This window comes from Notamacropus eugenii, chromosome 3, assembly GCF_028372415.1.
Source record: "Notamacropus eugenii isolate mMacEug1 chromosome 3, mMacEug1.pri_v2, whole genome shotgun sequence".
Taxonomy (NCBI): domain Eukaryota; kingdom Metazoa; phylum Chordata; class Mammalia; order Diprotodontia; family Macropodidae; genus Notamacropus; species Notamacropus eugenii.
Window position 1 is genome coordinate 49941582 of NC_092874.1, and position 16813 is coordinate 49958394.

A 16813-nucleotide genomic window follows, 5' to 3' on the forward strand; every position below is an offset into this window, starting at 1 on the left:
AGCAATAAAGAGGCTTCTAAGAATGTTCTCTTCACTCCCAGCACTTAAAAAACCCAACTGAATAAATTCAGTCACTCAAGCCTTGACTCTAAATAAAGTGAGCCCAGAAGTATTAATGTGAAGACTCAGTGAAAGCTGTACTCACTAAAATCTTAACCATTAACACCAATTTGTCTATAGATAAAACTTGGTTCTGTTGTTGAATTCACTCGGGGGAGGCCAGTTTGAAAGGAACAGCCAATCATATGGGCAGGTACAATACCGGTAGTGACACTGGAAAGCTATGCCAGCAAATTTGGCAGGACTTAGAAAAGGCTAAAAAAGTATGGACATGGTTCCTTATTGGAGGACCTGCCTAGTTAAGTTTGAAAAGGCACAGCAGAAGCAGGTTGGGCTACCAGGTGCTGACTATTTGGTTAGGCCACAGCAACTCAAATAGAAGAGGAGGAAGGGAGATTTCGAATCAATGATAGGTATATCCACATCACGAATCCTTTCAGTACTTAAATACTAGTAATTATCTTAAATATGACAGTTTAAAACTCTTAAGTCATGAAATACTAAAACTTATCTTTAATAAAGATGGTCTGAATATGATCCAAAAAAGCCCAAAGGCATTTTAGAGCAATAAATATTCTCAGAAATGTTTTTTTAAAAGAGATTCATTATTATAATTTGCATCTTGTCTACAATAATAGCTGATACTTTTGTAGCACTTTAAAGTTTACAAAAAACATTGGATGGATTAATTAATTTGACGCTTACAAAACCGTAGGAAAGGCACTATCCTCCCTACCCCCACACTTTGCAGAAGAGGAGAAGTGATTGTCCATGGACAGCAGCTACTAAGTGACAGAGGCAAGATTCACACCTCCGTCTCTCTTGACTCCAGGTTATTTTCTACACCACCAAGTCACTACTCTCAATAATATGTTTAGTGTAAATCCGTTATGTAATAATCCACATTGAAAATTTTGCCTCAAACACTTACTAGCTGTAGGAACAGGAGCAAATCACTTAACTTCTGGGTGGGTTTCCTTATCTATGAAATAAAAATAGCACCCACAGGATGGTGAAGATCAAACGTGTAAAGTGCTTTGAAAACCTTAAAGTACAAGGTCAGTGATTCTTACAACCACAGGTACGATACAGCTAAAGTATCTCCAGCATAGATAACAAAAGATAGAAATAACCAGTGTTGTAACGGCTCCTTGGAGAAGCTGTGATCTGATCCAACCATTCTGAAAAGCAATTTAAAGTCACGTTAAAAAATAAAATTAAAGTGATGAAAATGTCTGCTCGCTTTAACCCAAACACATCACTGTTGAGCCAAGTTTGTCCCGCAACTGTGGAACATGCCGAGCGATCCTCCCTGAAGCCTCCGTTCACCTCAAGGCCGCTAGCCCCCTTCCCACCACAAAGAACTGCAAACGTCAAGAGCGAGAAGAGAGGTCACCCCTCTCCTGAACACACGCCCCCCTTCCCTGCAGGATTTCACAGCTGGCACTCGTGGCACCTTCAGGACATAGCTGCGCAGGGCCGTCCCCGGACAGCTGTCACAGGCCCATCCCGCTGTCCACCAGCGCCAAACCCGGGGTGGGGGCCCCCCTGCGACTGTGCAGGGAGGAAAGGAAGGAGCCCACCTGTCCAAACCTGCACCTCAGCTGCGTGCGTGGGGGGGGGGCCAGGGGAGAAAGGGAGAGAAGACAAAAGACACCGCAATCTGGGGGGCACAGGGAGCAGACAAGACCCCGCCCCGCTTTTCCGCCTTCCCCAAGGTGGGAAATCGGCAGAAAACCACCGAGGAGGAGACAAAAGCCGGGTCTCAGGAAGGCTCCCCCGGGCCGGGGTCCGCAGCTGGCGCGATGCGGGGCGCAGGCACCGGGGAGCCCAGCCCCAAGGGGCGGCCCAGCGACCCCCCGCTGCCAAGACAGCGCCCTTCCCCGCCACCTCGCGCTGGGAGCAGGGCCCGAGCCCAGCCCCGCTCTCGCCCCGGGCTTCCACCTCCCCGCCCTCCCCGGGAAGGGCCAGGCTTACCAAAGCCTTGCCGCGGATCAGCTTCTTCTGCCGCTCCTCGTCCTCCATGGCTTGCGCTGGGAAGGAAGAGGGACAGGGAGGGAGGGAAAGAGAAGGGAAAGGTCTGATTGAGACTGACGTCTCGGTGGGCCGGGACTGGGCACCGCAGTGCTCGGCCACCGGCCCCGCGCCAACTCTCCACGCCGGCTCACGGGAGGACCGCGTCCGGCGTAGCCGCCATCCTCGTCTCCACGGAAACACTGAGGCGGAGGGCGGGAGAAGGGGCAGGAGAACGTTCGCGCAGTCGCCGTGGACAAGGGTTCGGGCAGGTGCGCCGAGAGCCCCGCCCCCTGAGCCCCCCGCCGCGTTCCAGGCCCCACCCCCAGGCCCCCCGCCGCGTGCCGGGCCCTCTCCCCGCCCCCCCACTCCCGCCTTCCCGGGCCTCGGGGGATGGAGACCAGCCTACCTGGCAGCTAGGTCAAGCCAAGCAGCCTAGATGAAGGGCACACCACGTGGCGTCTGGCCTTGGGCTACGCGCTGGGGGGCGGGGAGGGGGTGCGCCCAAATGGCAGGTCAGCCCGGGTGCTCCAGGGGGAGATACTCCGGGCAAACCATTGTGGACCAACCGAAAATGGGAGGATGATCAACAGCATGGAAAAGGGCCCTGCAACCACCTCCCCCATCTCACGGATGGGGAAACTGAGGCCAGCAGAAGTCCCCGCAGGCAATGAGGAGCAGGGAGAGGCAGGATTCGAACCCAGGAATACTGCCTAGTGGTTTAAAGTGTGCTCACTCTCTGCTTGGAGAGCAGGATTACGTTCTGGCCCTGAAGCGCCCGTATTGGGTGGCTTTATTCAAACTTGGGCCCAAGGATGGACCCGTGGAGACAGCCCTGGATTTGGGCTTGGAGACCTTGGAGAGCCAGTGTGGAGGTCAAGACACAGCTCTGGACCTCGGGAACGGAGCCTCTGGGTTCTAACCCCTGGCATCCGCGAGTCTCGGGCCCCCGAGGTGGCATCCGCGAGCCTCGTGCTCCCCGATCTGTAACGAGAAGGAAGGTTGGCCTTTCTAGGCTTCTAAATTCTAACGTCCTGGATTTAAGAAATCCCTTTAACGTAAATCCCTTGAACTTTCAGGACCTCAGTTCCCTCCCTTCTAAAATGAAGGGGGGTGGACTTTTTTGTGTCGTAATCTCCTGTGACTGGCTGCTGAAGCCTATGGACCCCATTCTCGAAATGCTGTTTTTAAATGCATACAATAAAATGTATAGGATTACAAAGGAAACCAGTAGAATTGAAATACTTATTATATTGAATTCCCACTTACATACTGAAATAGTTAATTAAAATAAAACAATTTCATGGACCCCAGATTAAGAACCCCTGTAAGAAATGATCCCAAACTTCTCCTTCAGCTTTCAAAACAACTTATCTTTTATGGAGATAGTAACAGCACTTCCCTCCCAGGGTTGTTGTGAGGTTCAAATGAGATAATGATTGTAAGTGCTTAAGACAGTGCCTGACACATAGTAGGGACTATATAAATATTAGCAGTATATGTGTATATATATATATATATATGCATATATATGTACGTATATATATACAGAGAAAGAGATCTATCTATCTATCTATCTATCTATCTATCTATATATATATATATATATATATATATCTGTATCTATAAATACAGCAGGCAGTGCAACATCAGTAATTAAAATCTCAATTTTTGAGGCCATATAGGCCATCCTCTTCATTTTATGGATAAGGAAACTGAAGCTTGGGCTAGCTGACCTGTCCAAGGTTACACAGGTTGCAGAACTGAGATTGAAATCTTGCTTCTCTGGTTCTGAATCCTTCCATTACACCCAGAGTTCCTCTTCCACATGTCCTTAGGTAACTAAGGCAAGGTAGAAGGGAAAGGAGGCAAAGGAGAGCTCAAAGACAGTTGAGGAGCCAATTAGGGGTGGTAGATTTGGAAGTAATTTGAAGCAAGAGGGCACAGTAACATCTGGCGGTCAGAAGAATGGGGGAGATGTCAGGTATAGGGTGGCAGCTTAGCTGAGACTTTAAGAAAAAGATGTTCGAAAAGTCTGAGATGTGTCTGATTCGTCTGGAAAGCCTCTCCCAGCACAGTCTGACTTCTATGACTGGGATGCATTCCTTTCTCAACTTCTTTTCCTCCATCCTTGCTTAAGAGTGTTTCTCACCCAGCCTGATGTCTTTCTTTTTCTTGACCTCATTGAAGGGGCCATGCCCTGACTACTTCTTAAACAGGTCTATTCAATGAGTGGGCATTTCCTGAGTGAGTACTTGCATAGATGCTGGCCAAGATCTCTCAGTGCATCCTGGGTCATCTCCAGTCATCCTGATGAATATCAGGTCACTGGATTCAGATGGCTCTGGAGAAGTGAGGCTGGTGACCTTGCATAGCCTTCCCTCACTCAAAACAAAGTCAAGTGCAAGTCATGTCATTATTTCTCTGATTGCATGGTCTTCTTCAGCAATGAAGGATGAATACAACCTCCTTCTTAAGCCCCCTCTCATTCTCCCCAGCTATTACCTCACAGTTATCCTGTACCACTTTATGTGGCTGTTCTCTTACCCCATTTCTTTACTCCCTGCTTTGTATATTCTTACCTGTGCATGTGTTAAATTTGCCCTAGTAGAATTTGAGTTTCTGAGAGATAGGAACGTCTGTCTTTCTTTTATCTTTTGGTTCCCAGAATTCTGAACAGTGCTTTGCACATGGTAAATGCTTACTAAATGTTATCATTCTCTGACTATAAATCTCCCTGCTCTTTCACCTGGGGGAGAAAGGAACCTCCAGCCAGCTCTTTGCCATGCCCTTACTCTCCTGGGAAAGGAGAGTGTCTCTGAAGATTTTAGTAGTGAAGGGGGTGAACTAAGGGTTGACCTAAGGTCCTGGAAAGGACCTTAAAAATTCCTGCATTTTACCCATGAAGAAACTGGGTGAATGAAAGGAACTCAGTCCCCTGTGGGCACACCCTTACGCTCCTCCTTTATGCTGAGATTCAGAAAGGTCCCTATACCACAAGCCTCAGTTTCATAACTAGCTTAAGCCCTAAGGTCTTCTGAGTGGAACAGAAACCAACTAAACCAGTTTCTAATAAAAATGTAAGCTTTTTAAGGATTGAAACAGGAGTTTTACTCATCTTGTGTTTTTCCCCCAGGATCCCTATGGTATTGTCATGCAAATAGCAAATAGTCAATGAAGACCAGTTGAACTCAACCTCCTGGACAAACCTTTCACCTCATCCCTCCTCTAATGTAATTCTCCCCATCTTCCAGTTCCCTCCTACTACCATTCTCCTTTCCTCCCCACCCTCCCATACACACACAAACACAATATATATATATGTAATGCACATGTATATATGTATATACCTACATATTTATGTATGTATGTATTCCTGGGCTGAACAATACCTTCAGGCTCAGAGAAATGTCATAAAAAAAGTGAGAAGGGTCTCCAATGTTACCTTGAAGGACCCTGTCTTGTGCTGAAGGTCTGGTAGTCTGAGACATCCTAGGAGGGCGCATGAAAGGTCAGCAGTCTGGAAAAGGAGGGGTCCAAGAAATGCAGATGAAATCAAACAAAGGAACAAGCAAGAGCCCTGATTGTGATACATGTGTTTCAAAACCGAGCGTGTAAGTGTGTCAGCAGCTCTACGCTCCAACCTCAGCCTCTTGACTTGAACATGGGTAAGGCGGGTTTTTTAAAAAATTTTTAATTCTTTTTTATTAAGGGAGTAAACCAGTCAGATCTCTTCATGCTGCAAAAACAGGCCTAACCTGGGAGGGGTTTTTTGATCTTTAGTTTCAAATTGTTTATTTATTTTTTTGTTCCATGTTTGAAACTTACCAGTTCAGGGGCATGTGACATGCAAGGAGTAGAATGGTAGACCTTTATAATTCAGAGGAACCTCAAAGATCATCTGATCCAACTTTCTCCTTTTACAGATGAGGAAACTGACCCAGAAAGATTATAGTTACATTGCTAAAAGTCCAGAATCCAGAAATGAAAATTACTTGTGTGATAGGTTCCAACTATATGATGTTACTTTTTGGTAATTCTCTGTTTAAATTGTGAAAAGCTTTTAAAAATTAACTTAATGTCTTAATAGATTTATGCTTCCTTCAGTATCAACCTGATCTGACATTAATGAAGATGGGGTGCACTGGATCTTATTCTCAGCAAAATTAGTTTTTTGTTTAGAGTCATGTGGCATAATGGACAGAGAGCTAAGCTTGGAATCAGAAAGACCTGGGTTCAAATCCTGTTCCAGCCTCATGCTGGCTGTGTGACCCTGGGCAAGTCCCTTATCCATTTTCAACATTGGATTTTTTAAATTATCATTTGCCAGGCCTAGAGGCCTGTGGGCTACCCGAGTCTTACCTTACCTCTATCGGAGGTCTTCGGCTGGCCAAACCGGATACTCATATGAGAGAAGAGGCCTATCAGAGTCGAACAAGGGTTGAGCTTTATTTCAGGGTTCTGGTTACAAGTGCAGGCGGAATTCTTCCTTAGGAGGGAGAGAGAAAGATCTCCCAAGGAGGCAAAGATCTTACAATAAGAGATTGGAAGTAGAAGTGTAAGTGGGGAGAGAGGCGGAGGGAAGAGCAGAGAGAGGAAAAACGGAGCCTTCTGTCCACACACGTGGCCCCTCCGCCCAAGAGAGCTTTCAGGCTTTCCTGACCCTACTTAAGCTCTCCCGTCGCGGAGTTTACACGTCAATACCGAGCCTGTTAGGTAACAATAGGTGTGCCAGATCCGGGACAGCCTCCAGAGCTGGGATGCTCCTCCCATCACGTTTCTCACGGGAAGAGGAGGAAATACACGAGATAGCTCGGTTCACCTCGATTCCCAGTCGTTTCCTGGGGGGCCTCGTGAGAACTCTAAGATTTAGAAGTGCCCACCTTTTCCCGCCCGAGACTGTCCACATAGAATTGAGCTTCCATCCCCAGCAATCATTCAGTTGTTTTTCAGTCATGCCTGATACTTTGTGGGCCCACTTGGGGTTTTCTTGGCAGAGATGCCAGAGTGGTTTGCCATTTCCTTCTCCAGCTCATTTTACAGATGAGGAAACTAAGGTAAACAGGAACTAATAATAGTGTTTATCTTGCAAGTCAGGAGTCGTTATGAGGATCAAGTGAAACAGCACATATAGTATTCTACAACCTTCCAGTGCCACATAAATATTAGCTATTATTGTTTGTTTTTAACAATAAAATTTCTAAAGGCACTATACAAAGGAACCTACTTGTTGTGCATTATATCTTTAGTTGGATAATGCCAGCTTATTGTTTATAAAATAAATTACATACAAATGTCTTCAAGATCACCTCAGTATCTTTAATAAATCTTTAAAATCTTAATAACAAATTTGAAAATCCTTTATAAAGTTAGAACAATTTTTTTCACCAATGATATCATCCTTTTAGAAGATTCCTGGACAATGAAAGTCTTAGACAGTTTCATGGGAAAGTGAGAAGTGACTTATCCAGAGTCACACAACAAATGTGAGATAAACATGGTACTTGAATCCGGGTCTTCTTGATTTCAAGGCTAGCTGTCTATCCACTATACCATGCTGTCTTGAGTATACAGAGCCTACTCCAATAAAGTCCCTCTCATGACATGCAGGAAGCCTCGGATTCTCAAAGAATGTGGCAGTGGGAAACAAGTTCTGCAAGGCCTGACAAAGTGGAAAGGCTTAGAGCATGACCTGGCAACCACCTGTTAGCAGAAAACCATGTCAGGTGAGTCTGAAAGAGGTTTCTTATTCAAAGGTAAGCCATCAAGTACATTATTTTCTCACAACAATTCATGAAACTAGCTACTGAGACATGAAGGGTTTTGATATGGGTCAGTCTGCATTGATGGAGCTCCCTTACCAGTGAAATCACACATCCCTTTGGATATAGAACTTTATGCTAAGTATATACAGCATTATAAATCACATTATTTATTTATTTTTGTTCTGAGTCATTATGATCACCCTCTCTGTATCATTCAGTTGTCACAAATTTAAGTCCTAGAATGACAGACTCCCAGAGCTGGGAGAGACTTCAGAGGCCTTTTAGTCCAACCTGTACCTATAACCCAAACAATATCATTTCGTTGATAGAACTGACAAAGAGTGGTCTAAGAAATTCCCTCTAAACATACTGTGACTTTGAGAGCAGAGATTTTTTTAAATCGTTTTTTGAACCTTCTACTCTTAGAACAGTGACTGGCACAGAGTCAACAGCTGATAAATGTTTATTGATTCCCCAAATTAGGGGTGGGGAACCTGTGACCTTGAGGTCACATGTGGCCTTCTAGGTTCCTAAGTGTGGCTTTTTGACTGAGTCCAAGTTTCACAGAACAAATCCTTTTATTAAGGGGATTTGTTCTGTGAAGTTTGGATTCAGTCAAAGAGCTGTACTTGAGGATCTACAGGGCCACATGTGACCTCAAGGTCACAAGTGTTCCCCTCCAAGTGGTCATTTACCTGAATGACTCCCAAGGGGAGGTGTTGAAGGGGAGGGAGGTAGGAAGGAAGCAGGTTCCACTCCCTCCTGTGGTGGCCCATTCACCTTTTGGATAATTAGAATTATTTCCCCTTAAAGTAATTCATTGTTGGAGTCAGGAAGACCCAAGTTCAAATTTGACCTCAGACATTTATTAGCTGTGTGACCTTGGGCAAGTCTCTTAACCTTGATTGCCTCCCCCCCAAAATATAATATAATAATGCAATATTTCCCCTTTTCACCTTCTACCCATTGCTTTAGATTTGGGGGCCTTTATTCTCTTGGGCCCAAAGAGACCTTTTATCATTTCTGTCCCCTGGATTCTCCCCAAGTCCTCCATATCTCATTTAAGTTAGCAGGTCACCAGATCTGACAGCTTTCGAGTAAGGACAAAATAAATACTTAACAAGATTATCTTGGGGCTCCTACCTTCTAACTTCCCGTTTGGATAGCCTAGTTGATTTTTTTAAAGACACAACCCTTTTTTATTGACTCACTTATCTTTTGATTTCTGTAAACACCCAGATTGTTTGCACCAAAAACCTCTTTCTGGACTTGTGGATGTCACAAGTCCGCATTGTAAATTGTTCCTGCCTGGGTGAATGAATAATCCTGATGCCATCTTGTCACATCTGTATCGTAAGTACTTCTATAATTTGTTGAGTTTTTAAAAATATTAATCCAGAATTATAAGGTGCCTCGCCATGCCACCCCACCCACTGGCATATTTAGTCAGCAACCTCTTTATTCCATTATAGAAGTCAGTAATAAAAATGCTAACTAGTACTGAGTCAGACTCCTTAAAGCTGAAAATGACCTAGTATTTATTACATGCTGCTATCTAATTTGGGGCAGCTAGGTGGAAAAATGGATAGAACCTGGAGTCAGAAAGCCTCATCTTCCCAAGTTCAAATCTCACCTCAGATATTTACTAACTGGGACTCTGGGCAAGTCACTTAACCTTGTTTGCCTCAGTTTCCTCACCTGCCAAATGAGCTGGAGAAGGAAATGGCAAACCACTCCAGTATCTTTGCCAAGAAAACCCCAAATGGGGGGCGGAGCCAAGATGGCGAAGTAGAAAGACGCACATACACATAGCTCCGAACACACAAACCACAGAATGGCTAGAGGGGACCAAGCCAGGGCAAATTCTGCAGCCAGAGACCACGGAGTATTGGAGCGAGGGAGATTTCTGCTCTGGAGAGACCTGCGGACCTTTTATGGGGGGGGGTCCTTCGCGCCACGGACTGGGCGCTGGGACGGGGAGCGGAGTGCGGCCCTGCCGCGGCCGCAACACCGAGGGGAAGAGATCTGAGAGGGCTACAGGACGGGATCTCCAGCGGCCACGCGGGTCCCCCCACCCCCAGAGGGACCTGCAAACCTCTCGCAGAAGGTCCGTAGCGCTGCAGACGCAGAGCCCAGCCTGGATCTGCGGCGGCGGCGGCCGTGGGTCGGACAGGCACAGATCTGAGAGGGCTCCGGAGGGGGGATCTTCAGCAGCGGCACGGGCTTCCCCACCAACAGGTGACTGACGGGGGTGGGTGAGAGAATCTCTTTGGCGGGTTGAGAGGGGAGTGGGGTGCCCCCATGGCTCAGGCCCCCCCGGGAAGTGGGGGCTGAGAGGCGGCTGCGGACGGGGGCTCCCCAAACGGACTGGAGCCTGGATCCATTGTGGAAGGTCTGTGCATAAACCTCCTGAGGGAATTGAGCCAGAGAGGCGGCCCTGCCCCTGACCTCAGCACCTGAATTTAATTCTCACACTGAATAGCAGCCCTGCCCCCGCCAAAAATCCTAAGGCGGGAAGCAGCATTTGAATCTCAGTCCCCAAACGCTGGCTGGGAGGACCAGTAGGCGAGGTGAGTGTGAGGAGAACATTCAGAGGTCAGGCCACTGGTTGGAGAAAATGCCAAGAAAAGGGAAAAGAAATAAAACTATTGAAGGGTACTTTATCGGAGAAAAGACACTTCCTCCCTTCCTTTCTGATGGGGAGGAACAATGCTTGCCATCAGGCAAAGACACAGAAATCGAGGATTCTGTGTCCCAGCCCACCCAATGGGCTCGGGCCATGGAAGAGCTCAAGAGGAATTTTGAAAATCAAGATAAAGAGGTGGAGGAAAGACTGGGAAGGGAAATGAGAGGGATGAGGGAGAAGCATGAAAAGCAAATCAGCTCCCTGCTAAAGGAGAACCAAAAAAATTTTGAAGAAATTGGCACCTTGAGAACTAGCCTAACTCAGCTGGCAAGGGAGGTGCAAGGGGCCAATGAGGAGAAGAATGCTTTCAAAAGCAGAATTAACCAAATGGAAAAGGAGATTCAAAAGCTCACTGAAGAAAATAGATCTTTCAAAACTGGAATGGTACAGATGGACGCTAAGGACTTTTCGAGAAAGACAGATATCTCAGAACATACCGCACAGATTCGAAAAATGGAAGATAATGTGAAATATCTTATTGGAAAAACAACTGACCTGGAAAATAGAATCAGGAGAGACAATGTAAAAATTCTGGGACTACCTGAAAACCATGATCAAAAGAAGAGCCTAGACATCATCTTCCATGAAATTATCAAGGAAAACTGCCCTGAGATTCTAGAACCAGAAGGCAAAATAAATATTCAAGGAATCCGCAGAACACCGCATGAAAGAGATCCAAAAAGAGAAACTCCTAGGAGCATTGTGGCCAAATTCCAGAATTCCCAGGTGAAAGAGAAAATATTGCAAGCAGCTAGAAAGAAACAATTCAAGTATTGTGGAAATACAATCAGGATAGCACAAGATCTGGCACCCTCTACATTGAGGGATAGAAGGGAATGGAATAGGATATTCCAGAAGTCAAAGGAACTCGGACTGAAGCCAAGAATCACCTACCCAGCAAAACTGAGTATAATACTTCAGGAGAAAAAATGGTCTTTCAATGAAATAGAAGACTTTCAAATTTTCCTGATGAAAAGACCAGAGCTGGAAAGAAAATTTGACTTTCTAACACAAGAATGAAGAGAACCATGAAAAGGCGCACAGCAAAGAGAAATCATAAGGGACTTACTAAAGTTGAACTGTTTACATTCCTACATGGAAAGACAATATTTATAACTCTTGAAACATTTCAGTATCTGGGCACTGGGTGGGAGTACACACACACACACACACACACATGCACACACGCACACATACATAGAGACAGAGTGCACAGAGTGAATTGAAGAGGATGGGATCATATATTAAAAAAAAAAAATGAAATCAAGCAGTGAGAGAGAAATATTGGGAGGAGAAAGGGAGAAGTTATATGGGGCAAATTATCTCCCATAAAAGAGGCAAGTAAAAGACTTATTAGTGGTGGGATAAAGAGGGAAGGCAAGAGAAAAACATGAGGTCTACTCTCATCACATTCCACTAAAGGAAAGAATATAATGCACACTCATTTTGATAGGAAAACCTATCTCATGATACAGGAGAGTGGGGGACAGGGGCACAAGCAGGGTGGGAGGGAGGATGGAGGGGAGGTCATGGGGAGGAGAATGCAATATGAGGTCGACACTCATGGGGAGGGAAAGGACCATAAGAAAATAGAAGTAAAGGGGGACAGGATAGGATGGAGGGAAATATAGTTAGTCTTATACAACACAACTAGTATGGAAATCATTTGCAAAACTAAACAGATATGGCCTATATTGAATTGCCTGTCTTTCAAGGGGAAGGGGTGGAGAGGGAGGGAGCTAAGGAGGTTGGAACTCAAAGTGTTAGGACCAAATGTAATGTTCTTACCACTGGGTAACAAGAAATACAGGTTAAGGGGTCAAGAAAGCTATCTGGTTCTACAGGACAAAAGAGAAGACAGAGACAAAGGCAGGGAGGGAGGATAGAGGAGAGAGCAGATAGGTCACAGGGGCAATTAGAAAGCTCGGGTTTGAGGGGGGAGGGGATAAAAGGGGAGAAAATTTGTAATACAAAATTGTGTGAAAATAAATGTTAAAAATTAAAAAAGAAAAAAAAAGAAAAAGAAAAAGAAAAACAAATTCTAGGTAACAAAAATAAATATTCAAGAAAAACCAAAAAAAAAAAAAAAGAAAACCCCAAATGGAGTCACAGAGTCTGACCAAAAGGAATGAACATCTAATTATGTATCCAACAAAGAATACACTAGTTTTCCTCACTTCTTGATAGCTACGTATGGTGGAACAGAATAATCACAGAGTTGGATTGCTTCCTTCTTAATGCTGGTCAAAGTCTTGGTTAGCATAGGAAAGAGCCAAGGTGCGCACCATTGACAATCTTGTGCCCCAAAACATGTTCGTACAGTTCATAAAATTTACGTCAAGTGCTCAGAGCTAGTATTTGGCTCTCCCCCACTTATGTCTTCCACTTGTTTCTATTTCCTTCGGTAGAATTTAAGTTTTTTTTATTCATCTTGCTATCTCCAGTTCCTTGCACATAATAGATGCTTAATTAAGTTCTTGTTGGATTAGATTGGCTTATATTTGGTAGTTTCTAACGATTCCCAGGAGCATAGAATCATTGCCCAATTTTGTACTTTTCTGCTTTAACTTCATGGCATTGCAATGTCTCATGGACTATTTCCAACCTACTACAAACATTTCTCCTTGGCTATCACCCTGCAAACTTATCCATACAGCAGAACAATTGCTGGATCTGGATTCAGAGGACCTGGATTCCAATATTGCTTCTACCTCCTTTTTATCTATGTGATATTGGGAAAGTCATGGAAACATTCTCACCCTCACTTTTCTTATTTGAAAATGAGGGAGCTAGACTAAATGATCTCTAGGTTCCAAATTTCTCCTCTTGACTGGCTCCACTTCTTGATTTGTCTCTTTTTAATTAATGGTGCCACTATTCTACCAGTTTCTCAGGGTAGTAAACTTAATATCATTGTCCTAGACAACTGGTTTCACCATTCCACTCCCACCTATTCTTTAACTAATATTTGTATTAAATGTTTAATATGCAGAAAGCACTAAACCAAATGGTGGGAAATTTTTTAAATCATCTCTCTGATTTGATCATTGAAACTACAGCAATTGTTGAGATCACTAAGGGATAGAGTAGAGAGAAAGAGAAGTGAAGAGACAGAGACAGAACCTTGGTGCTTGAGAAGACAGCGAAGGATTCTAAAAAGGATCAGCCACAGGAGTAGGAGGAGAACCAAGAGACCTGTAATCTTAATCATGGGTGTCCTTTAAGGAACCTTTTCTTTTCTTTTTCTATGCTCCCTCAGTGATCTCATCACCTCTATGCAGATGATTCCCAAATCCACCTCTAATGGCTCTCCTGAGTTCCAGTTCTGTGTCACCAGCGGCCTATTCAGCATTTCCAGTGGGATATCCCATTGGCATACCAAACTCAGAACCTCCAAAACAGAACTCGTGACCTTTTCCCCTAAACTAGGCTATTCTCCAAACATTTCTATTTTTGTTTAGGATACAATCAGTCTATCAGTCATCCAGATTTTCAAACCTAGAGTCTCCCCTTGATTCGTTCCTTTCCTTTCCCTCCATATTAGTTAAACTACCAAATTTGCCCAATTCTACTTCCTCATCACTCACATTTCTCTCTTTTTCTTGCTCAGGCCTTCATCATCTCTATGACACTCATTTTACAACTGGTCTTTCTGTTCCCAGGAGAGATCTCCCCTTTCCAAGCTATCCCTCACATAGCAACCAAAAATAATCTTCCTATAGTATTCCTTTAAGAAAGAATCTGTAATAATACTTTGTTATTAGAAATTCAGAATCACTGACTAGTCTGTACCCATAATGAGTCCCCCTTGTAACATACCCAAACAGTTTATCCAATTTAGCAAAGCCAGGCTCATAATAAGTGTTCCATAAATGGTTGTTAACTTGACTTGTTGACAAATAAATGGTCATCCAGTCTTGGCTTGTGAACTCCAGTGAGTAAAATGAGGCAACCCATTTCAATTGTGGACAACTTGAATAGTTGGAAAAATTTTCCTGAAATCAAGCTTAAATGTGCTTCCTGTAACATTTTTTTTTTGCCTCAAGAAGAAGGATTCCTAGTCACAGCTCTGTTTTCCATCATACTCCAAACTCCCACTGAATGATGATGGCAGGTGCTATTATTATCTTCCTTTTACATTTGAAGAAATAGAGGCAAACAGAAGTTAAATGACATGTCCAGGGTCATACAAGTATAAAGTGTCTGAAGCAGTATTTGAGCTCAGGTTTTCTTAACTCCTGGTCCAGTACTTATCTACTGTATCACTTGCCTTCCTCAAGTTATAGGGAATTTATGATCCCTGATTATTAGCACGAAGGGGATCATAAACCAGAGATCCCAAGAGTTGGGAGGAAACTCAAATCATTTACTTCAACTCATACCCTAATTCAATTCAGTTCAATTCAAGAAAAATGTATTAAGCACCTACTGTGTGCCAAGTATTGAGCTAGGCTTTGGGGGTATAAAGACAAAAATGTAACGGTCTTTTCCCTTAATGAGTTGACATTCTACTGTACCAGTCTGTTCATAATTATGTGTGCATGACAATAATATTAATAGTTAGCATTTCTGTAGTACTTTAAGGTTTATAAAGTATTTTAAATATGTCTATATATTGTATATATTCAATATATTTATATAGATACATATATATCAATTCATTTGATCCTCACAACAATCTTTTGAAATAGAAGCTATTATCCCCATTTTACAGATGAAGAAACTAAGACTGAAAAATGTTAATTTGCCCAGGGCCATACTGCTAGTTAGGTGCGAGGCAGGATATGAACTCAAGTCTTCCTGACTCCAGATGCAGCACTCTGTCTACTGTGCCACCTCCAACAAGAAGTTATACAACTCTAAAGACCTGTGTGTTCAGGGCTGTACAACTAATCTGACTAAGAAATCTCTAGGAAATTTTTCTTTATATTGAGTCACAATGTACTTCTCTGCAGATTCTATCCAGTGCTCCTAGTACTGCTCTCTGGAGCCAGATACCTGAAGATACCCATCATGTCCCTCCCTCCTTTCTCTAGGCCTCTCTTCTTCCATCTTAACACCCTTGTTTCTTCAAATCATCCTTCTATAGCATACTCTTTAGTCTATCTTGACTGATCTCCCCTGGATATGATCTGTTTTGTCAGTATCCTTCCTAAAATGTGGGTCTCAGAACCAAATACAGTATTCCATATTCTGGCTGACCATAGCAGACTACAACAGAAACAAGATTTCCTTCTTTCTGGACATTCTATTTAAATACAACTAAAGATCAGGTTATTTTTTTTCTTGTTTCATAGGTTGTTTCCATCTGCAGAGATAATCATTACATTAGTGTGAATCTATGATGTAGACAGTTTAGATCAGTGGTGTCAAACTCAAATAGAACAAAATCCATGATCTATATTGACTTAGAAAATCACAAATTAACATTATTTATGTTATATCATATTTTTATTTATTTTGCTAGATATTTCCCAACCACATTTTAGTCTGAATTGGGCAGTACTTGGAGCTTTACACCTCTGGAATAAATGGTCAGTGAATTGGGCCTAGAGGTGAAGACAGAAATTGCCTTAAAGACATTTCAAATTCTCTTTAATGATTCCAGGGTTACCTTGAAGGCAAAGACTCATCTTTTTCAACATCAACATTTTATTGGTGTTGTTATATGACAGGGAGCCATGCAATCCAAAAGTTTCTGAAGAACTAGAAATGTATCTCACACAGAAGGTAATGGAGAGTGTTTTCAGTTGATGTGACCAAGATATAACATAAAACCAACAAGGAGCTTAAAGAAGAAAAGAAGTAAGAACTGTCATTAAGAAATTATATAATAAGAATTTAAAATGGGCTGGTCACATTGTAAGGGTGAGAGATGGCAGAATTTTTCACAGGTATTCTCTTGATATCAGAAGTACGCAAGGAAGACCTCTAGTATGTTGAGAGGCAAGAAACACATTGGATGGTCAAGCATGGATGAATCATGATCTGAATCACTGGAAAAATTAATGAGATTAGAGAGCCTTTTGAGTAAGAATATTCAAACAACTCTCCTATGCCTCCGCTTAACTTACACATGACTTTCTAAATCAAAGCATCTTTCCCTAGACACCACTCCCTTAAATGTGTTGTCTTGCCTTAATATATAATGTCTACCTCTTGAGGGCAGAAATTAGCCTTTTTGCATTTCTTTCCTAGTACAGAAGAAAGTGCCTAGCACACTCTAAGTCCTTAATCAATGCTTTTTCATTCATTCATTCTTATTTCCACCTACCTCACCAATGAAGAA

At 43.4% G+C, this 16813-nt stretch overlaps 1 protein-coding gene and 1 long non-coding RNA gene across 5 annotated transcripts in view; one reads left to right on the top strand and one right to left on the bottom strand.

The window, feature by feature from the left end:
* The window catches only part of LOC140531015 (A-kinase anchor protein 9-like), a 103589-nt gene extending 100890 nt beyond the window's left edge, over window positions 1–2699 (bottom strand). Inside the window, exons 1-2 of the mRNA XM_072650216.1 lie at window positions 2551–2699; window positions 2038–2458 (exon numbers count right to left, since the gene is read on the bottom strand). Coding sequence (XP_072506317.1) covers window positions 2038–2458; window positions 2551–2699 — 570 coding nt within the window. The remainder of the gene's footprint in view (window positions 1–2037; window positions 2459–2550) is intronic.
* LOC140530919 (uncharacterized) overlaps window positions 1–16813 on the top strand; it is a 949813-nt gene that overhangs the window by 445048 nt on the left and 487952 nt on the right. For 3 of the 4 annotated variants that reach the window (XR_011976162.1, XR_011976160.1, XR_011976163.1), the window contains 3 exons: window positions 5210–5741; window positions 7684–7799; window positions 9078–9191. This is a non-coding gene — a long non-coding RNA (uncharacterized lncRNA). The remainder of the gene's footprint in view (window positions 1–5209; window positions 5742–7683; window positions 7800–9077; window positions 9192–16813) is intronic. The other variant, XR_011976161.1, reaches the window with a different exon arrangement.